This window comes from Cataglyphis hispanica, chromosome 19, assembly GCF_021464435.1.
Source record: "Cataglyphis hispanica isolate Lineage 1 chromosome 19, ULB_Chis1_1.0, whole genome shotgun sequence".
Taxonomy (NCBI): Eukaryota; Metazoa; Arthropoda; class Insecta; order Hymenoptera; family Formicidae; genus Cataglyphis; species Cataglyphis hispanica.
Window position 1 is genome coordinate 1,923,383 of NC_065972.1, and position 26,523 is coordinate 1,949,905.

The 26,523-nt window shown below is 32.6% G+C and overlaps 2 protein-coding genes across 3 annotated transcripts in view; one reads left to right on the top strand and one right to left on the bottom strand.

Annotated features, from left to right (window-relative positions):
* Positions 1-26,523, bottom strand: part of LOC126856519 (beta-1-syntrophin) — a 216,625-nt gene that overhangs the window by 163,844 nt on the left and 26,258 nt on the right. The window lies entirely within an intron of this gene.
* Positions 5,152-26,523, top strand: part of LOC126856533 (uncharacterized) — a 47,732-nt gene continuing 26,360 nt past the window's right edge. The window contains exons 1-2 of the mRNA XM_050605108.1: positions 5,152-5,394; positions 5,823-5,862. Of these exons, the coding sequence (XP_050461065.1) occupies positions 5,211-5,394; positions 5,823-5,862 (224 nt within the window). The 5' untranslated portion in view covers positions 5,152-5,210. The remainder of the gene's footprint in view (positions 5,395-5,822; positions 5,863-26,523) is intronic.

A 26,523-nucleotide genomic window follows, 5' to 3' on the forward strand; every position in this document is an offset into this window, starting at 1 on the left:
TAAAAAGTTCCGCAACTAATTTCAATTTAATCGTACGACTCTTGCGCCGGCTATTGCACTCCCTTCCCCCCTGCGCCGCGCTCTTTCTCTCTTCCGCCTCCTATTTTCTCAATGTCTCGTTTCAGCAGGAAAAATAACAATTCGATTTCAGAATCCGTTTTTCTCTCATAAATTTTTGTCAAGTGTTCGTCAATATAAAATATATTGACGAATTAAATAAACGTGATATTGACTTTATGGTTTTTGTCAAGAACATTTATTTTAATTGTAAATAAAAAAAATAATAGTTGTGTTATATCTTTTTATAATCTTTATTTTTAGATTTTTGTTGTATTTTTATTATTAATAAAATCGCTTGGAATAAAGGAGGCAACATCCTTTCACTTCACGTGAAAGGATGATCCATTGTTCACCATCGTTTCCTTTATCCTCAGAAACAAGAGCGGTTTATTGATCGGTTTATTTGGCGGATTCTTCGTCAACCTAGGGTAACACCGAATTAGGGTTAGCCTAAGCCACCCGAACAAGGTTTTCGTAACAGTTAAGATTAGGCTTACTCGTGCGGAAAGTTTCCACGGATATATAGTAAGTGCGACAAATAAGCCATATTAATAACGACAATAATGTTAATCCTTGCCGTAAACCATAATCATCTACCAAAAAATTTTCTTTTTCCTTTCCCTTCTTTTAAATGAGAATGTACAAAAATGAATATTTACATGAGAAATATAGAAATTTGATAAAACGAAGTAATTGATAATTTCTCAAGAGCTTACAGTTTAAGATATTTTAAAATTAAAATTGTCTAATTACATTAAATTTATTTATTTCAAAAAAGAAATACATACTATTTTATTTTTCCTTTCATTTCAATGAACTGTAAATATGTTATAATATGGCTTGAAATAAAAAAGACATGTACTTTTATAAGTTTTATAAGTAACGTAACACATTTAAAAGTTAAATCTATTTAATCGATATATTTTATTTAATTTGAAATGGATTGATAATAGACGTTCGATATGGCCAACAAAATTTTTTGATCTCACTCGTGCAGATTCTTTTGGAATTTTATCAAAAATATAGTTTATCACAATAAAACTAAAAAACATGACAGAGAGAGAGAGAGAGAGATTGTATGGCTTGTAAAAATATTAAAAAAAAAAATATTTTTTTAAAAATAACTAAATTCTGAGCATGTCATGTTATAATAAAGATATTTTATAAGGTAAACTAATAAAAAATATTTTAAAAAGCCGCGTTTATTATAACTTTATCAATTTTTACAATCCATATTATCACGAAAATAAAAAAAATCACTCACCGATACGATGCGCAACGGCGGAATTGTAGTACACAATGTTGATCTGTAAAATACAAAAATATATCCAAATTATATATATAAAGCAGTGTCCAAAACGATTAATATCACAAAAAAAAAATATTATTCCAGGCAATTTTTATTAATCTTTTATAAATATTTAATAAAAAAATTAATTTTTTATTCAACAAAAAAAATTGTCTTTCATACTGATTTATAAAATACAAAAAAATAAAAATTTTATCTTTATACAGGTACCTAAATAATTATAAATCTTAAACAATGTCAAAATACTTTAAATATGCATCTATATAAAAATATTATAATTAGAGTATAAATATTTTTTATTAAATATTGTAAATATATTTGCAAAATAGAATGTAAAATATTTTATAAGCCTTACATAATGATGTAAAATGAATCAGAAAAGCTAAACGTACAATATTTAATTAATTTTTACCAATAAATAATAAATTAAACAAATTATAAAATATTTACCTCACGGTTGATCCGCCGTCACCTGATGCCTCCCCGGGCCTCCATCTCCTCGTTCTCCTCTTTTGTTCATCTGCTACTTCTTCATAGCACACTCCTTCGCGACAACACAAATAATTACGACCGCACACGTATTTATCAGCAACTATAATCGCGCGGCACTTTACACGGCACTCCTGACGTTAATCATACATGGCACGCACTTTATCGTATTGCGATGATAGAAGAACGCGAAAACTATACGTCACAAGAAACTTTGATTCTTTCACTTGAAAATCGCACGGCAGATTTACGCATCAATTATCACGGCGATACTATCTCTAATTTCAATGATTAATATATGTTGGTATTTCAAAATTATTTTAATATCCTTTAATATCGTATAATTTATAAATAAATTAATGTATAAATTAAAATTAAAGATAAATATAGTAGTACATAATATTTGAAAGTATGTAATCGCTTTATCGATGATTTCGATAAAATAAATTTCACGTTTAGACAAGTTACAAGAATATATGATAAACGATTAATAAAAAATTATAACACAAACTTAATAATTAATTGAATGCGATTAATCGAACGTATTTATTAATTAAATGCGTCGCGATGCGAATCGTTTCGTCTCGTATCTGCGACAGACGCTTTGTTCATAATCTGTTTAAAAAATTTTTGAAATAATTTTAATATAACTTCGGCGACTTTATTTTAATGCTACGCGATATTTTTTACACGATTCGAGTTAATGATCAGTAAATATCGATGTATTATTCGATAATATACAGTAATCGATGTATTATTCGAAAATATACAATGAAAATTCAATATTGCACGCGCGATATATTTCGAATATAAATTTGGCGAAATAAATGTATTATTAATAAAACGCGATCAATATATTTCGGCTTTCTTTTGCTCGAATAGTTCGTTTAATTCGATAATTTATGTACTCTATTCTATGTATTTTTGACTCGCAAATTATATTTAAACCGATGAAAAATTCAAAGCGCGATGCGAAATACACTCGAATCCAAGCATTAAATAAGTAATTATCATTTTAGATATTGAAACGCGATAATTTATTATTGTAATTATCTGCCGATACGGCTTTACCATCTCTATAGTCGTAGGTATTAACTAATCGCTCAAGTTGATAATCACTAATTACATAATAATTGAGAGGAATCGAAAGGATCGCGTTGACTTCTCCGGGTATATTTCCCGCGCTCGTATTTCGGAGGAATGTGTGACGTCACATGACGTTAGAATATCTCGCCTTTCGCTCCCGCTCACCGCGCAAAGGATAGCAACGTTCACGCGTAATAATTATATAGCGATAATTAGTAATTATATATATATATATATATATATATATATATATATATATATATAATAATCGAAAGGAATGGTCGCGTTTTAGTTCTCCCTTACTTACTTTTCGCGATCGTGTTTCGAAGGATAACGTGACGACAATTCACGTGAAGTTCCTCGCTACCTTCTTCGCGGACAAGGTCATGACGTCACAACAATGGAATGTAAATAATGAAATGTAAATAATAGCGTCGTACTCCGCGCGTACCGTGTTCCCCCACCCACTGCGAAATTTTTAATATATTACAAAATAAAATCATGTAAAATATATTCTGTTGCTTGTACATATTTCAAATCAATTATTAACAATTAATTCATATTAATTAAAGACATTAATAATAATTAGTACGTCAATGTATCACGGCTTTTCGTTATATTTTTAATCGCATAAATCCTAGATTCAAGTATCATTACGCGTTCTCAATCCGAAAAAGATTAGCGAGTTACATTTATTAAATCAGCGAAAAATTCAAATGGCGAGGCAAAATATGCACGAATTCATGCATATTAAAAAGTCATTATTGTCCGCAAATATCGCAATAAAACAATAATTCCCGTACCACATTTCTGCTTCAAATGAATATATCGCGGAAAATACGCACTTTAAATATCTGCGTGCGATTCACGCGTATTCTTTGCCTCGTCCTTTGAATTTTTCGTCGATTCAAGTGTAATAGTCGTTAACCTTTCTCACGCAGAAAACGAGCATACAAATCACAGAATTGATAAAGATATAACGAAAAGCTGCTGGAAGCGTGAATCGTTCAACAATTAATACGAAATATAAGCAACAGAATATTCCACAGACCTTGTAATATGTTAAATATTTTATAATGAATGAACGAATTACTCCGCGCGATGTCTCAACGCCAGTTTCTTGCGACGTAATGATCGTAACTCCGTGGCTGTTATTACGCATGAAGTACGCTGTCCTTGACGCCTAGAGTGGGGGGGTAAGGCGCGAAGGCCGCGAAGGTCGCGGAGCGTTCTTCGTCACTTGACGTCACACATTCCTCCGAAACGTGAGCACGGAAAGTTATACCGGCAGAGGTCAACGCGATCGTTCCTTTCGATTATTGTATAATTAGTGATTATCAACTCGCGCGATGAATACCTGCGACTACAGGGATCGTAAGCGTATCGGCAAGTAATAACAATCATAAATTATTGCGTTCCAATGTTTAGAGTGATAATAATTTATTTAATGCTTGGATGCGAATATATCACGCATCGCGCTTTGAAATTTCCGTCGATTTAAATATAATTTGCGAGTCGAGAGCACATAGAATAGAGTACATAAATTATCGAATGAAGCTATTCAAGCAAAGAAAAGCCAAAATATATTGACCGCGTTTATTAACAATACATTTATTTCGCCGGATTTACGTTCGAAATATATTGCGCGTGCAATATTGAAATTTGATTGTATATTTTCGAATAATACATCGATATTTACCAACCATTACCTCGATTGTTGTAAAAAATATCGCGTAGCATTAAAGTAAAGTCGCCGAAATTATTTTAAAATTCGCAGGTTAGGTTCTGAACAAAGCGTCTCTCGCAGATACGAGACGAAACAATTCGCATCGTGACGCATTTAATTAATATAAATACGTTCGATTAATCGTGCTCAATTAATTATTAAGTTCGTGTTATAATTTGCTATCAATCGTTTACCATACATCGTTGTAACTTGTCTAAATTTCGTGAAATTTATTTCATCGAAATCTGTCTGGCTAACCATCGATAAAGCGATTACATACTTTCAAATATTACGGATATTCATCTTTAATTTTAATTTATACATTAATTTATTTATAATTTATGATGCAAGATATTAAAATGAGTTTAAAATGCCAGCATATGTTAATCGTTAAGGTTAAAGATAGTATTGCCGCAGCAATTGATGCGTAAATAAATCTACCGTGATTTTCGAGGGAAAAAAATTATAGTTTCTCGCAACGTATAGTTTTCGCGTTGTCCCATCAACGCAATATGATAAAGTGCATGTCACGTGTGATTAATGTCGGGAGTACCGTGTAAAGTGCCGCGCGATTATAGTATTTTGCTGAATAATACGTGTGCGGTCGTAATTACTTGTGTTTTCGCGATTAAATGGCATGAAGAAATAGCAAGAGATGAACAAGAAAGAAGAAGAAGGAGAAGGAGGTCCGGGAAGGCATCAGGCGACGGCGAAGTAACCAGAGGTAAATATTTTATAACTTGTTTAATTTATTGTTTATTACTGGTGAAAATTAATTGCCCGTTTATCTTCGCCATTCATTTTACAACATTATATAATGAATATATAAAATATTTTATATTCTATTTTAAAATATTTAAAATATTTAGTAAAATATTTATAATAAATAATTTCTATATAAATATGTAAAGTATTTTGACATTATTTAAGATTTATAATTATTCAGATAATTTGTATATAAAATTTAATTTTTATTTCATTTTATAAAAATTAATATAAAAAAACTTTGTTTCGGGAATTATGTAATATTTTATTATCTGCTTAAAGGATGAATGAAAAATTGAATTGCCTGAAATAATTATTTTTTTTTAAATATAAATTATTTTCGACACTGCTTTATGTATACAATTTGCATACATTTATATTTTACAGATCATCTTTGTGTACAACTCCGCCGTTGCGCATCGTATCGGTGAGTGTTTAATTATTTTTATGTTTTGTATATAAAAAATAATATATAAAAAATACCTAATTTAATTTCCAAATTAACTTTATTTCTATTGAAAATTTAATTGATTTTACTGTATGATTATAATATTATGGGAGTTACACACATCCTGTATATAGAAGTTAATAGTATCAACATTTCATTTATTAACAAAACAGATTAACAATAAATTGATTCTAATATTTATTGCCAAAATATTCCTTGAATAATAATACTATTTCTTGAATAATAATGCAAAATAATAATACAAAAATAATTATATTATTTTTCTTAATAAAAAAAAAATAATTTGTGAGAGAGAATATTCATAATTATATATATATATATATATAAAAATTAAAAAATTAAATAAGGATCAATAAATCTTGAGGATCTTGCGCATATTCTCTTTTTTTCCGCTTTCAAAAAAGATCCCGCTATTTTAGCCAGTATCACCTTTCTAAATACAAAGTGCCAGGTGCGGGGACTTTTATAGGAAGTATCCTTTCGCTTGGTACTTCGAGAGATGCTTGTAAGACGCAACGATAAAAACAGAGGGGAAAAGGCACGAAGAAAAGGGATAGCGCGTCCTGCGTTGACACTCTTTAAAAACTTTCATTCCCAACTTTGTTGAAAAGCTCCCCGCTGCCTCTCTTCCGACCTCTGTCTGCTCTTCGTCCTTTCTTCCTTGCTAGACGACAATCAACCTCTCGCCCTATCCTCTCCACCGCCTTCCCTCCATTCTCGTCGGCGTCCCTTATTCCGGCGTAGCGAGTGCATACAGTGAGAATGGGCTCGCGACAATGCAGAGCTTTAAATTAGACCGTAGCGTCAGGAAGTAGAAAGAAAAGGGTGGTATATCGGTGCAAGAGAGATGGAAGAGCAAAGGTGAAGGAATAAGGACTAAAAGGGATAGAGAGTTAGCGAGAGGTTGCGGCGGACAAAATTGCGGGCTCTCGCAAACCGCGGAAGGCAAGGTTGTGCGATCAAGAACGATTCCGGAGGGGATGAGAACGATTAAACTCACAGGCAAACACAATGTGGCTCTGAGAGAAATCTTTGGTTTGACCGTTCCGTTTCGCTTCCTACCGTAGTAGAGCACAAATAAACGCTCCGTCCATGAATCCTAAGAAATTCTCCATTCTTAGATAAAAATCAATTATATTTAAATTTTAATAAGATTTATTTTAATAATATCATTTTAATAAGATGCCTCAATAATCACTAATTTCAAATTATAAATATTAAAAGAATATAAATAAAATTTTCTTCTATACTTAAATAAAAATCAATTAAAATAAAATATGCCTAAAATAAATTGTAAAAGACCTTTATTTCAGGTATATTTTATTTTAACTGGTTTTTATATTTAAAACACGTCCCTGCAAACAGAGATATATTTTTTGTGAAATTTTATTTTCCCGCTAGTTTTATACGATTTAAGGAACACCTGCACGTAAAAATCTGAGAAAATTTTAAAATATCTTGAAAAAAAATTTTTTTCTTTTTAAACAATTTTTTTTCAATTCTTTAAACTTTACAATTATTATATATCAATGGATATTCTTGAGAAAACAATGATACATGAGCACAATATTTTTTCTTATACCGACGCGATTATATTTGTTGTATATATAGCGAGAATGTGCATCTCATCTTTTCTAAACGCTCTCGCATATTCGCGCGAACACATTGGTGTCCGTGAAAAAAAAAAAAAGAAAAAAAAATAAACACAAGCACGCTTTAGAATCCCTCCAATAGCCTATTCAGAAAGTGGCAGCACGAACGCAAAGAACCGCCCTTTCCAGACTATTTTGTCACCGGATGTTATAGGGCCTCGCAAGTGAAGTAACTTTCCATGCATATGTTAGCAGCCGTGTTACGTGCAAAAAGAAGCCCGGAGGGATGAATGAAAAGAAGAAGAAGAGAGAGAGAGAGAGAGTTGTTTCATCGAAAGTAAACATTGATCATGTGTGTACTGGCGATGAATCGGAAATAAGGATGATAAAAAATCTTCTCTAAAAATTTTTAAATCATGATTTTTATCTTTCTCGTGTTTCACTTTTTTTAAAAATATTTCTTATAATCTAGTTGATTTAATTTCTAAATAATAATGTTATTATGCTGTATTTGCTATAAATAATCAGAATCTATTTGCTTCGAATAATTCGAAATAAATTTCATCGCATATAAAATTAAAATAAAAGATATATAAATTATTGTCTCGTGCTTATGGAAAGAAATCTGAGTAAAGATGTTTGAGACGATATGTTATGCATAAATATTCGTATTATAGAATATTCCAAGTACATCACATAATATTTTCAAAAATTCGCTCAGAACTAGTTAATTTCGATCTTCATTCGAAGTTGCAATTTTTGGACTTGTAGAAAGACTTTGAGTAAACGTTGAAACTAGTTTCGCGTTATTGACGAACTTTATTGAGAACGATTTTTATCAATTTAAACTTTTTGAAAATTTTCTTGATTAGTTCGTCATCTAGCGACACATAAGTATTGTTTACGTTTTTCCACCACGAAGCTGCGACACGAAATTTCTTTTGACGCGCCCCATTCCGTATGCATTCTGTTGTCGGAAGGAAAAAAGGGGGTTGTGCGCTCACTTCCCGCCCTCCCGTCCCTTACCTTTCTCCTAACTTTTCCAATATTCTCAAGTCTTTCTACTCTTCGCAAAATTACATCTACCTACACTTATACATACATACATAAGAAGTGTGTGCGTTAGTAATGATTTCACCCTTACTCCTGTCCTCATCGACAATTCCGCGTCTATATAATACTGCTACTAGCGACTTGCGCAATATAAGATCATAAAAAAAGGAGAAAAATATGAAAGCATCATATCTCTGTACGACTAAAGTAAAAGGTGGCTGCCGTTTTTCCGAGGCGCGACTAAATTCTCACTAAACTTTTACCGAGTTTTGGCGATGAAAAATTCGAGTAACAAATTTCGCCGATGAAGTGTCGCTCTATATTATTTCACTAATATTTTCACTATGCGTTTTAGAAGAAATATTTTATTTAAACATTAATAAGAAATATTTTCATTAAACATTATCTTTTCTGTGCCTGTGTGTATTTACATATAGAAAAAATTTTACAAACTATTATAATTATGTCATATACGTGGATGCGTACACATACACGCACAATAATTTCTTCAAAATTTAATAAAATTTAATTGTTTAAAATTATTTAAATAATAGTGATAATATCGTTCATATAACTTAATATTGCTAACATAATTAGATTATTAGCTCTACAAAAAAGAAAGAGTTAAGAAAGCTATTGCGAAAAATATTTATCCCCTCTTTACCTTTTCCGCCCGATATTGTTTACCCTTTTTTCTAACTATTAAGTAGTGGTGTCTTTGAAAAAATCCATTTATCATAATCGCGATTCAACCAGAAGACAGTCGTTACTCTTCACCAAGGGATGTCGGGGGGGAAAGAAAAAAACTAAAAACAAAGACGCTATCTGAAAATAGGAGAAAAGAAGTACTAAAAACAAAAAAGGAGAGAGAAATGACGAAAGAGCCATTCCTCTTTTCAGGAGAGACTGCTCGCGTAGAATATCGTAAGAAGAATTTATCATCCGGATGTGATGTTCGCGAAAAAACTACCCGCCTATCAATCCACTTTTCTAACTATATTCGCGTAAACACTTTCACACGCTATTAATTTATTTCAATTTGAAATCATAACATCTTTAAGAAAATTAAAAAAAAATCTCTCTCTCTCTCTCACTCTCTGTATATATTGCGGAATTTGTATAGATTCTATTAATTTTTAAGCTATACTGATCATCAATCGAGCAAGAAAAAAATAAATATCAGAAATAAAGAAAATAAATATCTTTTTATATCTTTGATCTTAAGGAGACTGAAAGAAATATCGATTATAATGAGTATCACGAAAAACCCTCCATAAATAGCATCTCCTTCTGTTTCGCAATTATCCGGCAGCCTCTTTTTCGTTTCATAGTACTTTCCGGTCACAAACTCATCCTTTGCTGCTGATTGATGAATTAGGTTGAGTATCGTTCGCGGAAATTCGCCATTACATTTTCAATGAGGCACTTCTGTATCGACTTAACTAGAATAAACTGCGTTCCTGATCGACTGCCAGAATTAGAAAATATGTAACGTTAGAATTCTGCTAGTTTGATGATTTCTAATCTCACAGAAAACTCCCCAAAACGTAACGTGTAATATAAAAAGATTTTTTTTAATAATAATTTTATCTAATTTAAACGCTACTTTTGTGTTGCAAAAAATACAACAAAATTTTTAATGCAAAATTTATTTTGTATTCTAAATTATATATACAAGATTATTACGCGATGAAAAACATTATGAAAAATGCCAAAATTCAACAACAGGTTCTTTTATTCAGGCTATCCTTTTACTACCATATTTTTTTCACTGCGATTAAAATAAAATTAAAGCGAAGCTCTAGTAATATAAGAGATCCCGTGAAAAAAAAAAGCGCACAACTTTTACAAAAATTTTAGAAAATGGAGAGAAAATGTAGTTTGCTTTTTTTAGAGTAACGAAAAAAAAATTATATCGCGGAAATTATTCCGCGATAAAATTTTGATAGTCTTCCCCTCATCGATCGTAAATGTCGTAAATATCGTATTTTACAGCTCGAGTGATATGCAAATAAAAATAATCATTAAGAGAGGCGTATTTAAATAGACGAAAAAATCAATTCATCATTTGTCAATTAATTCTGAGAATGATGTTTGAAAAATATGCGTTAATAATGCGACAATAGAGAGAAAATCAAAAACTCTCAACGAAACTCGAAACATTATGAGCTTTTGGTAAGCTCTGTAGCGAAAAGTTAACCCGCTCTTCCCTCAGTTGCTTTACACGAAGCAAACGACAAAGGCGTCGAAACTTTCGAGTTTTTCTCTCGGAAGACAATTAATAGTCCGAAGATATCTCCTCTGAGTGATATTAACTCCTTCGAACATTCTACTCTTCTTATCGCAATTTTTTCTTGCCTTTTCGCTTTTTCCCCTGAGATTTTCAACTCACAGTCACATCGAACGATTTTCACTTTTTGATATACGTAACTCTCCTCATTTCTTTCAATTTCGATATATAAAAATATAATTTTTTTTTCGTTACTCTAAAAAAAGCAAACTACATTTTCTCTCCATTTTCTAAAATTTTTGTAAAAGTTGTGCGCTTTTTTTTTCACGGGATCTCTTATATTACTAGAGCTTCGCTTTAATCCTGTGTCGGAGTTAAAAACCATTGTCTTTCGTTCTTCAACGCTTTTTGCCTCTCGATAGCTGGAATACGAAGAATGTCGAGAAAGGAAGTCGGAAAAGTCCATCAAGCGGTTTCTATTTAGAGGTTCATCACTCAAGTGGTTGTTTCTATACACTATGTAGTCCTAAAACACAACCTGCCTGGACTTTCTCGACCAACTATTTTTGCGTAGAAAAAGCAATTATTCACAGTCACTTGTATTACTTCTATGACGCGTAATCATGAGGTAAGGGAATAAGAAAAATCCCTTACAATTTTTTATTACGAAGATTAGCAAGATACTAATACGGGTGGCTTAGAATCTAACTAACGACGAGCAATGAGTTTTTTGAACAATGAGTTCTCCGATAAAATCCGTACTTCTAACCGAAAAACAAAATATCTCGAGCATGTTAAAAATAAAATATTAAATATATCGTTGCACCAAAGTGGCACAAGCTGCATAAAATACAACATAAAATATGTTAAAATATCACAGAAAATTTATTAGTGAAATGCACGTCATCATCTGTAATAAAGATCAGATTTACCATGCACGTTATTTTTGCATAATCTTTTTGAAAATAAGTTTATTAGAGGAAAATGTTGGATAAATTGCACAATAAATTGCATAATAAATTGCACAATAAATTGCACTTTACCCAATATTAAAGAACTAATCAAGAATAAAATTTCAGCTCGTCTCTCTCAATTACGTTTCTTAATTAAGTAATTACGTCATCAAGACATTCGTCATTTCGGCCTGCGTCGGTTACTATCATATAACTTTAACAACTGATATTTTTTAGAGATTATCGTGAAAAATTAAAATAAGTCGTAAATAATATGTAGAAGGAATTTTTCTCGCGTCATTTTCGATTTTCGTCTCCTGCTCGAAATCCTTCTTTTTTTCAAACTCGCGCAAATCTCCCAAACTACTCACACATCAGAGAAAATCGTCTCCTCACCTCTACCGCTCTCCTGACGCCGATCTCGAGAAATGATGCAGGTGGCAGGTGATGGATGAAAGATAAAGATTAAGAGCGGAAGTCGGCATACGGAAAGATGTCTCCGATTTGCATCGAAAGATCCTCGAGAACGTTATTTCACGGAAAGGCCAATCGAATTTCCATCCTTCCACTTTTCCGGCGATGACCCGATTAGGAAAAATATGGAATTCCTGCTATATCCTTACTGAGACTTGATATCCTTGATAATCTCGAGAAGATTTTAGTAATGTTCAAATTGTAGGTTTCCAAGTTATAGGATCTTTGACTTCTAGGTATTCCGAGAGATTCTTGCATTCTACTTATTATTAGCATTTAATTGCAATGTGAGCGAATAACTTGACACTGCACGCACAACGGGTTCCGGATCAATTTTAACTCGTAGCAAAATTTCTATTATATGTGTATCTAAAAATAAAATTTTAAATAAAAAAAAATTTTAATTAAAATTAAAATTTATTATATTTTTATTACATTTTTAATCTGTTTTTCTTTCGTTTATCACTTATATAATTAAAAGAAAATAGATATTTTTTCAAAATAGAAATTAATGATATTTATTTTAATTCTATACGTGTATACATACGAAATATTTTGTTTTTGTTTTTATAAACTCATAATTTATAAAATAGTTTTAAAACACGAGTTATAAATGATCCGGCTTCCGCCGACAAGAACGGTTATAATGGATGGTTAAAATATTAATAGTCTGATTATATATGATCTTTCACAAGCTGCATGACGAGTGCAAACGAGAATAAAATTTACCTGCCCAATAGAATTTTTTCTCTTTCTTCAATCTCTGATTAAAAATTGAAATAGAATGATCAAAACATTCTCTTTTTGGAAAGGGATAGAATTTTTTATATACATTATATCTCTCTTATCAAACTTTTAAAAATAATTTTTATTAAAATTAAAGCATAATATCCCAACGAGAGAACTTATTTAATGATAATAAAATATTAACCTCTGTCAAAAATCTTGAGATTAATATTTTCTTATCAAAATTGAACGAATATTTTTTTCAATCCGGCAAGTTTCGAAGTTTTCGCGATGGTGGAAGTGAAATTCGACAGCGCGAGATGCGACTCGATCGAGCGTAACGTGCTCGGAGAATCGAATAATAATTGTTTAATCGTGCGTGTCCTTGCAAACTTCACTAATAGTCGAAAGTACGAAATTCTGTAGATTTTGCCTCAGACGATTGGAGAGATATTTTCAAATAAGGCAAAAATCGAGTTATTCTTTGACGTTAAAGCAACATTTTAACACGCCAGATTTCAAAAAGTAAATAAAATTTCTATCTTAAAATTCTCTGACTTAAATAACTATAAAAAGAATTAGCTTAGTATGATACGATAGGGTAAAATAACGTATTTGTGTTTCACAAAACTATACTATCCGAATTATTTCAATTGATACAAATATCATGATTATATCGTTATCAATGATGCTGACGTAGCAACGAAAGCGTAATCTGCTTTCATTGTATTTTAATATCCTTTATCTGCAATTAATTTTTTTAATGCACTGCAGTTATATATTCATACGAAACGCATATATAAAATTAGTCTTCAATAAATTTAAATCTAAATACAAACTTATATCATATTTCTCTAATCTTCTGAGTCAATAATTGAAATTATTGACACTAGTTGTTTTACGATTTGTGTTAAAATGAAAAAACAAACAGTCCCGATATGGGAAAAGCCAACGGCGTCGTTTATCCCAATTCCAAGTCATCCTAACTGAACCTCTACTTTCGTAAGAGGCTGCTTATCATTACGCAACCTTGAATCCAACTCGAAATTATCGTCGCGTGAACGAAAACTCTCTTTGCCTCGACTTTCCCGTCGACTTCCTGCGAGCGCAATCGGCCGTGCAGATGGAGAGAGGAGACGCTAGCGGAATAAGGAGAGAGGAGCGAAACTTTGCCGATAGTAATTCGTGACTCGACTTGGCGCAAAGTTCGCGAAGGTCCCAATTAACTGTGCATAGTCGCCCCGGGGCCCTGCCAAGTACCTTCTTCGCTCAGCGACGACCCGGTGTGCTTCCACTCGGCGGAATAACGAAAATTTTCCCAAATGCCGTCGGACGCGTGAGAGCGTTTAGTGTACCTTAAAGAAAGAGAAATAGTACTGAGAAAAAGAGAGGAAAAAAGCGCGAAAGAGAGTCTGCCGTTGTGTACCGATCTCAGTTCGACTCTTAAAGAGGTCAACTTCCTAAAGTAGTCGTGGTGGAGAAAAGCTGAGAGGCGCCGCACCGTATGTTCCTTTGGCGTTATTTTATTTAGACGTGAAAAAAAAAAAAACTGTAGAAAAGGCCGGTAAAAGTTCAAGAGTAAAAGCTGACGATAAATATCGTCGATTCCTTCAGTCAGTTTTATTGACAAATTTATCATGATAAATGCACGTTTTAGAAAATTTTATACAATCCTATAACATACAGAGTATTTTATAATAAGTGGATTTGTTTTAACAATAAAAGGGAGATACAAAAAGAATAAAAATGATTTATGTACAAATTTATGTTCCCTATTTTTTTTTGCTTGTTTGTTACAGTCGACTTTCTATTTTTTTTTTTTTTTTTTTTTCCAAAAAGTTTTTAGAATGAATGCGCAAACTTTTTTTTTTTAAAAAAATAATTTATTAACGAATAAGCTACTCTAATCAAAGAAACGTGCAATATAATTAATCTTTTTATTCCTTGAAAGGAAAAATCGCAACTGTTCTAATAGTTAAATTAGGAATATCCCAGAGTACGGGGAAGCCATTTTGTCGGACGGCTAGCTTATGTCACGCCATAAATAATTGCAAAGGGACATTATCGCGGGGCAGCGCAAAGGTAGTGTCGGACAGGGGTGCGGATTTATCATACGGCCCTTCTTGTAAGCTTCCGCGCGGGCCGAGGTCGCCGCTATATTTTACCAGGAAGCCGGAATCTTTTGTCTTCATAATATTTATCCCGCCACGAGAATGCCGAGAGTAATGGACCGCGGGTCCCCGGAGAAACGAACCAGATCGAAACCAACCCCTCTATCGAGAGTGAGCTTAAGGCATATAGACGACATCGAGGGTGGGTATCGCGATAAATTCAAGCGAAACGGGAAGATTGTCCGATTTGGACACAAACGCACAGATACGAATGCACGCCAACTGTCGGGACGTATAAGGGAAAAACGGAGATGAAAAGCGTATAGAAGATGTACGCAAAAATGTTATTTGCTGATACAGAGAAAATTCGTATTATTTGACTTGAGAAAAATGTAACACTTGAATTCGAATATAGATGTTTATTCTATTCAGTCGTTTAAATCATTTTATCATAGTTTTGTTTGATTATATCTGTATCGCAATGAAATGTTATCAAACATTTTTCTATGATTAATCATAGATAGTTTCTTTGAAAACTAATTTTTCCAAATATTATCCATAAACGAAATTTCTTCGATTTTTCTAAATAAAAATAAATTTTTCTAATAATATTCAAACTATAGCTTACACGTTTATAACGATTATTCATTTAAGAGAATATTATTTGATAAATTAATAATTTTATTAAATTCAGAATTACGATTTGGTTGATTCTATCGAGGATTATAAAAGATATACGCTAACATATCCACAATTGTGGTGATAATTATCGGAAGAATGACATTACAAATCATGTGGTATCATGGGTATTACTGAGATATTATCTATTAACGCATGACCAAACGCACGAAGGATGTTGGAAGAACCGCTTTGTCAGGAGATAGTCGGTAAACCGATCAATAGCGTCGTTCTCACACCCTCATCCTTTTCATATCCTTCGTCAGGAACAGATAACGTCACGAAGATTCAGGCCATTTCTCGATTAGAACCACACATCGTTGCCACTTTTTCGTGAAAAGCAAATATTAAAAAGCTTTCGGATAGTTAAATAAACCATATAAAATTCTCTAAAATTTAATCTAAAATTATATATAGAGATACTGTTAATTACATTAATTAAGATTTCTCTTAATAAAGATATCATTTCAAATTTCTCTCTAATTCCAATAGCATGGATTTTACGATCGTTAACCTGGCATTCTCGTTCGAGAAATCAACTTCGAATATATGTAAATTAATATAATGAATTTTATTAATTTATTATCCTCTCGAATTTATTGCTTCCATCAATTTAGAAAATTAATTATTAAAAATAGAAATGCCAATTGGCCATTAATAATATCCCCACAAAATAACAAATATATCAAAATTCATCGCTAATTAATTGCTCTAAAAAATGCTGCAAATATAAAATATTTCAAAAATACTGAGTTAACAACAGTCAAGCAATAATCACGTGATAGAATGTCAGATTAACGAAGATAGTTTTATGTTATTCATATTCTTAATAGAAAAGTATGTTCTATGAAAATTTTACGATCATGTCGCGTATTGCAATCTCGCGATATCCTATAAAAGAGAATAGTACATCCGCAAATATCTATTGAACTTTCGATGTTCAATAGAAATATAGTATATCAGAAAATCTGCGAGTTCTCGGAAAAAGTCACCACTTAATAGAAACGAAGAAGATAGCTTGCGCAGGGATCTCTGGAAAATCGCAGTATCTTTAATCGTAGATTCCTCCCTTCTCTTCCTCTTACCTTCTGGTTCCAATCGACACCTTGATATCCGTTTCCACCTACCTACCGATGCTGCAAATCCCGCTATTTCAATTCCCTTCATTTTGCTTTTATTCGGAGCTCCCACTAAATCACGAATGGTTTGATATCTACCGCCAACCGATAACCGCCCAAGATACCAGATGGTTGCTTCTATGCTTTCTACCAATTTTCTCCAATTTTCTTTCTCCCTTCCTTCTTCTGCTTTAACAACGCGCAGTGCTCCCAATATCTAAAATTTCTCCTTTCTCAACTTTCATTTTTATCCTTTACTGTAACCAATCTTCTCATCGAAATAACACAGAATCTTTAATTTTCAATAATGAAAAGAAAAGAAAGATCTCCTACGTTCAAAGATAAATTTAGTTTTAGATTAAAATTATTTTGAGAACAGGTTAAAAATTTAGAGAAAAAATTTTTTAGGAATATTGCTTTTACAAAATTGTATATATATGTAGGTGTATATGAAAAAGAAAAACAGATGTTGATTACATTTTATAAATAATTAAAAAACATTAGCTCTCTTTCTTATAAATATTTGTTATACTTTATATTAAAAAGTGCAAAAGATTATCACAACAAATTTTTAAATTTTAAATTAAAGTCTACTCATCTCCATCTCTTTCTTTCTTTTTTTATCTCTTTTTTAAGGGATAATTTCCAGAATCATTGCGCTAAGTGTGATTTCATCTCACGTCTCTTTCTATATCGCAAATGTTACTTGCATCTACCTATACAGTGTTACTATTTACAATGCAACTACTCACTTCCTCGATACCGTTATCTACATGGGACAAAAGGGAAAAAGGATGAAAAACGCCGGCAAAACTCATGATCGATGGTTTCCGTCTTATATCTTTTTCCGGGCATCATATACTCCAGCTCCTCTTCTCTCTGCGACGTCATCTTTTCCTCTAACCGCGCGCACAATCGCGCGCACACACACACACACACACACACACACACACATACACACACAGAGCACTTCCTCCCTTTTCCTTCTCTCCTGCATCCCCTAGTAGCATCAGGGTGACAGCGTCGCGTACCGTTGGAAGTAACAGCCACGTTGTCGTTTGTCACGCAACGTCACGACGCGCCAACGCAGCGTATCACGCCGCGCGATGCCGCGCTCGGTTGATACGACGTACAGCGACGATAAATTCGCGGATTTCAGCACCCGCGAGATTTCATGCGTGTCCGAGTTGTCGGAAATCTTCACTGGTGACGAGTGGGCCACGCGCATTTCGGGAGGCATCGCTTCAGAGTGAAACTCGCTCGCCCCGGCCTCTCAAAAATTCCGTTTATGTTTACCATGACGAAGGGGGGAGGGGGAGGAGGAAGGGGCAATTATCTCGCGTATTTTCACATATACAGGCCGAACGGACTCACGCGAGAAATTTTAAAAATCATAAAAAATTTAATCATTAGATTAAAAATATCCGGTAATATTACGGTAATTACGCGTGTTTATAATTAATTATAATTATGCATGCAATAATTTTAATTCCACGTTTTGCCTCCGTTTATGCCGCGCTTTATGGATTAATGATTCATTCGTAACAAGAGTCTCGGAATTCCGCTCGTTTCTCCAATTCCGAAGATGCATTACGCACGATCTAAAAAAAACGAAGTCTGCCGACTCGCAGAAAAGTACATTGGCGCCGTTTCATTAGATATCATTATAATTGCACGAGGGAATAATTATTGTTGTCTGCCGCGTAGCAAAAAACGGGTTGGGGCGAATGAAAAAAGATCGTAATAAAAATTAATGTCCCAACGGTGTGCAGTCGGAGGCGTGAGAAGGCGCAGACCGTAAAAGAGAGTGAGACGGGAGTTAGAGAGAGAGAGAGAGAGAGAGAGAGAGAGAAAGTGCCTGGAATGCCATTTTCGCAGAACACTCTCGATTCGGTCCTTCGGACTGTAAAATGAGAAAAAATTCGGCATGCATTTGCATGAATGCATGCACCAAATTGAACTAAACGGTATGCATACAGTCACTTAAAAGTTTGCGTATAAACATGCATTAAAAAACTGACTTAATCGATCTACATTTACTTATATATAAGTTTGATAAAACGTTCTAAATTTCGTACTATTTTTCATTCAAAATTCTTGCTAAAATTCAGGTAAACTGATAAGAAAGTTTCCGATAAATAAATTATAATTAAAATTTTTTTTCATATTTCGTTAAATTATTTCGTTTAAATAATATTATATAATAATAATATTATATATAAATTTAACAAAATTATCAAGTATATTTTATATAAAATATATTTAACACATATATATATAATATAATGTTACAGATACATTGATTTTAATTGACAATGAATCACAACTAGTGCAAAATTCAAACATGCTTCATGCAAATGCATCTGATTGCCATTATTAATTATAAATCAAATTAACAATAGAATTTTATTACAAAATTATTCTAATTCCGATTATATTGATACGCTATAAACTAGGATAATATATAAATATCACTAATTGTATAATACGAATGGGATCACACACACATGCACACAGGTGTTTCAATATATATTCGAAGTTAACTATATTAAATTGAAATAACCGATTCAAAGCTATCGAATTAAATATGTAGGCTATGCTATGCATTGGGGAAAGGTAATTGTAGATTTTATGATTTGCATTAGAGCGTGCGTAATATCTAGCGTGAGGCGTAAGAGATGAAAGATATTTAATATTATGATTTTTGCGGTAAAAGCATACAGAAAAATATCACGAATAAGAAGATTTTTCGCGTTTTTCCGATTGTTGACAATAACAAATGCGAAAAATGAATCGATGCTCTTTTCGACTTCGTATCGAGAACATTGCTCATTAAGCTGAAACGATTAAGCGGTTTCACGATTGTTGATTCCACACGAGAACGAGCGAGTGGCTTTGGACTAAAGTCCAGCCTGGGAGCTGGCCACTTACAATAATTGCTCGTGCAACTGATTGGCGCGAGCCATCCGTCAATTAGCGCCGTGTAATTTTGACCGCACGTTGAGCTTAATCAACTTCGTGCATTAACCAGTCGACGGGCTTTTGAAATGCACACTGCGCGCTACTGCGAATTCCCATTCTCAATCCCACTTATCTGCCAATCTCCTCTTATTATAACACGCGTTGATTACACGAAGATCCCATTTTTCATATCACTACAAATTTCATGTCACGTATCATAAAGTATCTCAATGAAATGGAATGGCACTTCTCGATAAAAAAATTTCGACACAAGATGTTAAAAAAAAAAAAAATAGAAAAAAAAGAAAAAGAAAAGAATAAAAGTTAAAATTAAATTTGATTTAAAAATTATTGTTAATTATTCAATTCATCAAGTTGAAAAAATTAAAGAAAAAAAAATAAGACTCGCATTTATTTGAATTAATAAAATATCGATAGTGTTTCAAACTCCAGTCTTCCTCAATAGCGTAATATCTCGATACCTAAATCATACATCAGCTCTTAAGATATATGACCAAGAAAATTAAAATAAAAATGGAAGATTTGGAGGGAGAGGGTGAAGGGGATCTAAAATATGTTTTTAATTTAAACCGCAGGCATCGTGCAACGGATCTCGATCTCCCGAAATAAATGTGATAAAACAAATCTACATATGTGCATATCACATTCTTTTCCGTCGTCGAGATTGAGATTGATGGATTGCGGTTAATGGAATTTTATGAATTATTATTAATAATACGTTATGTAGCCAGTGAAACTGCGCGCGAGACGATCATTAAAAATTTTACAACTCTGGCGACGCGGAATTTTCCGCCGGAGACTTTGAAACATGCCCGCGCGCTCGCGCTTTCTCGCCGACATTGTATATGCGAAGGGTGGATTCGAAAGTTTTTCATTAATAAAAAATTCGTGCTTCCGGAACTTCAAAAGCTTTTTAATTCTCTCGAGTGTCCTGCCGCGGCCCCACTTCCGCCATTCGCCGGTTCGGGTAGCTAGAGTGCCCGGTATTTCGTAAGCGAAAAAGAAAAATGCACGGAATGTACAATGTAAGGATGACACGACGAAAATTGCGGCGAAAACCGTAGCGATGTTGATCCTGCGATAGTGCTCTGATTCACAGATATTATTCTGAGTATAACGCAAGCCATCTTTCTTAGAGATAATGTAACTTTTCAATTTATTTTTTTCAGTATTGTTTGTGCTAATGTCCAATAAGTAAAATAAATTAAATACTTTATCAAGCATACGCTATCAATATCATATGTGTAATAAATTAATTATTTTTATAGAAACTGAAACACGAATAAATTTACCGCGACAATTTATGCTGCTAATGATGTCTAGCTGATACAGCCATTTTACCACTCAAATAAAATATTTATTTAGCCGTAAAAAAAAGCATTATAAATAAAAACATTTATAAGTGTTATTCTTATGCTTTTTTGTTACTAACTTATTCATTCTCAATTTTATTGTTTTAGCCAATTCGATTAAAATAGCACCAGTTCAATAAATATCAATTTAAAGTTAGCACAACCGTAAGAAAAAAATCGAAACACATAAGAAAACATATTATTTTATTGCTAATCAGCTCTCTTTCTGATCTTATTGCTCCATCTTCATTAAAAGTTGCTTTATACCTCCGAAAATTATCCTATCTCACAGATAGGAAAGACATACTGCAGATATTCTACAACTTTTTTTACCTGTCTATATCTAACGCGACCTAACTGTGTCTCTGGAATTTGAAAGTTAACGCGAACGTAGAAGCAATCAGTCTCAGGATAACTAGGTAGGCGATAACTTTAAACAAGATATATCGGTCGCTCGCTGTCGGCTGCGAAGAAACAGACTGGCACGAGACGATAGAGCACAGGAAGAGGGAGATGAAAGTGGGAAAAAAGGGGGGGAAGGGGGATGGTGAAAAAGTGCAGAAGAAGTTCGCGCCGTTCCACTCCCATTTCCTTTCCATTTGTATTTATGGCCTCGTTATTCGCAACTCAGACCTTCGAGCTAAACTATGCCGAAAATTGTTACCTAACGGATGCATCCATGCGAAAACGTTCGTCATTTTTGTCGACACCCCATACGTCGATTTTTCCAATTCGCGAATAATAAGATTAATAAAAAAAAAAATAAGATGACTTAATTTTAAATGCCACAGAGTTCAATATTTCAGGCATATCTGTTTGTGATATAATCGATACAAAAAAGATATGATCTTTTGATGGATTTTTTTTTTTTTATAAAAGGAAAGCTTTTGACATTTCTTTAAAAAAATAATTCTGTTTTTTAAAAGTTCTTTGGATGCGCAAAAATCATAGATAATTTAATTACATTGCACATTGGTACTAAATGCTAATGCTAATTCCGGGCCAATCGTGCGTGGCGGAATTTAATCGTATAACTTTTGATCGATATAACCACGTGCTGTTTTGCGGAACAATCTCCCAACTAAGCGATTACTAAGAGAAGTTGGGAGCGCCGGCTATTCAATTATACAGATTACTTATATGTAGAAATAGCTTTGCTACTCGTCGCGGTATAGTCTTCAAAGTGACGCTGATCAGGCTTCAAACGTGACGTTGATCAAAGGCGAGGATCAATTTGTTACATGAACATGACGCAACTTTGTGAACTCTGACCTTATCCTTTAGCAGAAAGCTTAGATACATAGACTTCGATACTTCGCATTATAAAAGTCCAGATTAAGACATCAGAATATCCGAGACAATCTGATTTGTGTGATATAAATACATTTATATAATACAGATTGTTCATAAATCAAAACTAAAAGATTACAGTTGTCTCTCTATATCCTTTGATTTTGTAAAATTCAAAAAAGCTTAATATTCGAATATTAAATATTAAAATATTAAATATCAAATTTAAAGACAAATATATTATAATATTTAATCTGAAAAGATTATATATTTAATAAAATTTCAAAATTCAGTTTTCACATATTTTATTTTAGCCATAAAATATTAAATAAAAATGTCAAATAATTTTGATCAATAATGCAATATCTGACAAGTTTTAAAATCAATACATTAGCAAAATTATTTATCTCATTTGCTAGAATATTAATATTATTCATTAAATCGAAAAAGAGAGCATCACGTTTCCGAGTCTCGAAATTGCTTGAATTTGAAAATTGGAATGATAAATCTCTCCTGGTTCTGGAAACCAGTTGGATTTTCAACCAGGTTTATGTGATTACTATGCGCTGCCTACACCTTCTTTTTCTCGGTTAGTAAGACAGCGACGATTGAAGAAGAGAAAATGCTTCACGCGTGACGATCAGCATTACGTTAAATTGAATCCTTCGCTTTCGGAAGCGAAGGATTCACAGGAGAGATGGTGCAAGATCCACGGACAGCATACTTACATTTTGGACGCGGTGAAAAAATTTAGTACATCTCATTGAATGAAGCATTTTAAATCTATTCTTCACAACCAAAAAATATAAAAAAATACAAAACTATAGTCAAAAAACATAACGCTAAATATTTACAAAAATATAAACCTTTTTGTAAGAAATAATAAAAAAATGAAAATCCTTCTCTTTAATTGAAAATAAAAATATTTAGGATCAATTGAAAGAAAAAAAAATCTTTTCTTTACTGTATCGATAATAATAACTAATGAGAAAAATTGACATATATTATGATGCCAAGATATAATTAATTTTCAAAATATAATTATGTTTCAAAGAATAATTTATTTGTATATTTAATAATGAAACTAATTCAACTAATTTAAAGAAAAATTTTGTATTAAAAATGCCTCAATTTAAAAAATTTGCTACACGTTGACAGATTAAGAGAACAGCTGTCTTCTTAATTATGCTTATTAGAGTCGAAAATGCATTACTAGTCCCGAAATGTAACGTCTGCAAAATACTTGCTCTCACGTTCAATTTATCGAAGTTATCGGGCGTTAATGGGTTAAGAAGACAAGTTCGGCTCGATGAAACATCACGGTGACGACGTGGATATGGCCTGTCGGGTCAATTGGATTGCAGCAACTTTGGCCTGAGATAGTCTTCGAGAAGAGAGAAAAAGAGAGAGAGAGAGAGAGAGAGAGAGAGATGGGACGGAAGGGATGGAAGTCGGCTCGCGAAAACGTCGAATTAACGACATTATACTCCCTAACCCCAGTAATGGCTGTAAAAAGGTTAGCTCGTCTTTTTCTCCCTCGTACAAGGTCTCCGTTTTCCTCTCTTATCCTCTCCTTTGAGAAAATCGCAGGAGCTTCCCCTCTCATGACGCTTCTCCATCTTCTTCTTCTTCTTCTTCTTCTTCTTCGCCTCTCTTCCTTCTTCTTCTTAGTCCTTTAACGAGAGAACTTTAAGAGCTTCGAGATTCCGACTCTTACCACACATTCTCTGCCTTCGACACTTCCATTTCCTACGACGGAGGACCTCGTCGTCCGCTGATCCTGAGATCCTTATCAGCCGCCCCGAGTAATTAACTTTCTAGGATATAAAGATTGCAGGATAGAATGGGATTTGTGGTACATCGCTGTCTCATCGATTGCCGGGATAAAAAGAAAAATATAAAATTCTCGCAATTTTTCTTCCATAATAATAATTCTGATAGAAATATGACATAATGATATATAAATGTCCGAAAAAACAAAATGCACTTTCTCTCTCCCCAGTTTTCTCTATTACTTTATGTCAATCTTTTAAACTCAAAAAGATCAATATATTGAGTAATTGCTCGAATATTATTTTCGGTTTATCGATAAAGGATATTGGAAGAGAGGAAAAAAACTGTGAAATGCGTCGTCGAGACTGTTTAATATTTTACGACGGTCATAATTTCCGCAGATCAATATTGCTCAACGTTTTACGGCTGATACATTTCCATCTCTAAATTTTCGCACTTATTCTGAGAAGTTGACGCAAATCGTGCATAAAGTGTCCGTATAAAATACGTTTACGATCGTGAATGTACGAGTAGGTGGTTCTGAAACATGGCGATAGCAATAAGAAATTTGCCATTACCGCAAACATTAATAAGTTATTTCATTCCTCAGTTTTATTTCATAAATATCTCATATTATTTACATTGCCAGTATTCTTCTACATTAAATTTCATAATATATACATATTTATACAATAAAAATATGTCTATATTTCAAGTAAACTTTTAAAAATCAACTTTTAGAGGTGTATATAATTATAGAGCATATATATTAATTATAATTAATTTTATATCTTATCTTTAAAAAATTTTTAAACGCAATAATAATTATAATGTGTACGATTTTACATATTAGATTGTTCAAAATTTTTGTTCTAGTTTTCTACAATTTTTCTCATATAAAATATCTGAAAATATAAAATTCACACATATAAACAGCTAAGATAACTTTCCGCGAAAAATAGACAATCATATAATAATTCATATATTTTTATATACTTTGAAAGTTTGGGTTAACGAGTTATTATATTTTCATTTTATTAAAAGAGGATCACACGATTAGAGAAAGAAATGCAATTTAAAAGACGTAAGCTAATGATTATAAAATTTACGAAAAAAAAAACTACCAGCAAGATCGATTCGTATACAGTTCAAGGTAGACAATAAAACAAGCAGGTCAAACTTACATCTTTACAAAAATCAAAAAAACATCTGCTACACACTGTGCCTTTTCTTATCTTCTCTTGAAAGTTTCGTGAGAATCCGCGAACATGGATCGCTCTTGAAATAGTTCAAACTTCCTGGTTTGTTCATCCAAACTATCGAAAAACTCGTCTACGCGCGTATTCTAGAGAGGCTTTTAGTCAATTAATCAGAACCCTCCGGCTGATTTGTCGCGGCTAATTAGCACGTTCAACAAGCAGCTTCGATGGAATTCATCTTCGGAGAATTCCCAGAACATGTCACGTTGTGAAGGTTCCGAAATATGCATACATAATGTATCCTCCATAACGTGCAATGTTTCTCAATTATTAATGCTGTTACGCGGTGTATAAATTCTCTTTAAAATGCATGTGAAATATTTCTACGACCTCTTTCCAGATCATTTATTTTCAAATATTTCCAAATCGTTTATTTTTAATATATGTAGTATATTTTTCAAAAATTTTCTTAGAAGCAAATAAATTTGAAATTGTGCAAAGTATTTCACTTCTCGTTTTCCTCTCTAAAAAATTAAAACCTAAGTTGTCCCATTTTATATATTTATAACGTTATTCATATTTTCATATTTTGCGTGTTTCGCTAACATCGTTTCTCCGATACGTCTGTCAAGGAAACTGAGAGATAAATATACTGTCATAGGGACTGCCAGAGATAAGGCAATCAAAGAAGGGATGTCTGAGCAATCGAAGAAGAATGAGATAGAAAAAGATAACTTGCCGAGTATGTTTATGAAATATCGTGGGAGCTTCCTTCAAATAAATCGAATATACATCGGGACGTACAACACTTTATACAAATAGAATGTCCCCTGGCTAAAATAACATCCGTGGAAAGCTATAATCTAACTTATCCTCGTATCTAAAAATACTATGTTATTTCAATCGCATCATCAAATTTCATTTTTAACTTAATATAATTTAATTTAACTTGTATATAATTTATTTTACGACTAACTTACATTAGTCTAGTTTAACTTGGTTTAAATTCAATTTAAATTAAAATAACTTACAATTCAATTTTCCTTTTTTTTTTCATTCAAACTTTTTAAAGAGTTCTTGTCAAACAA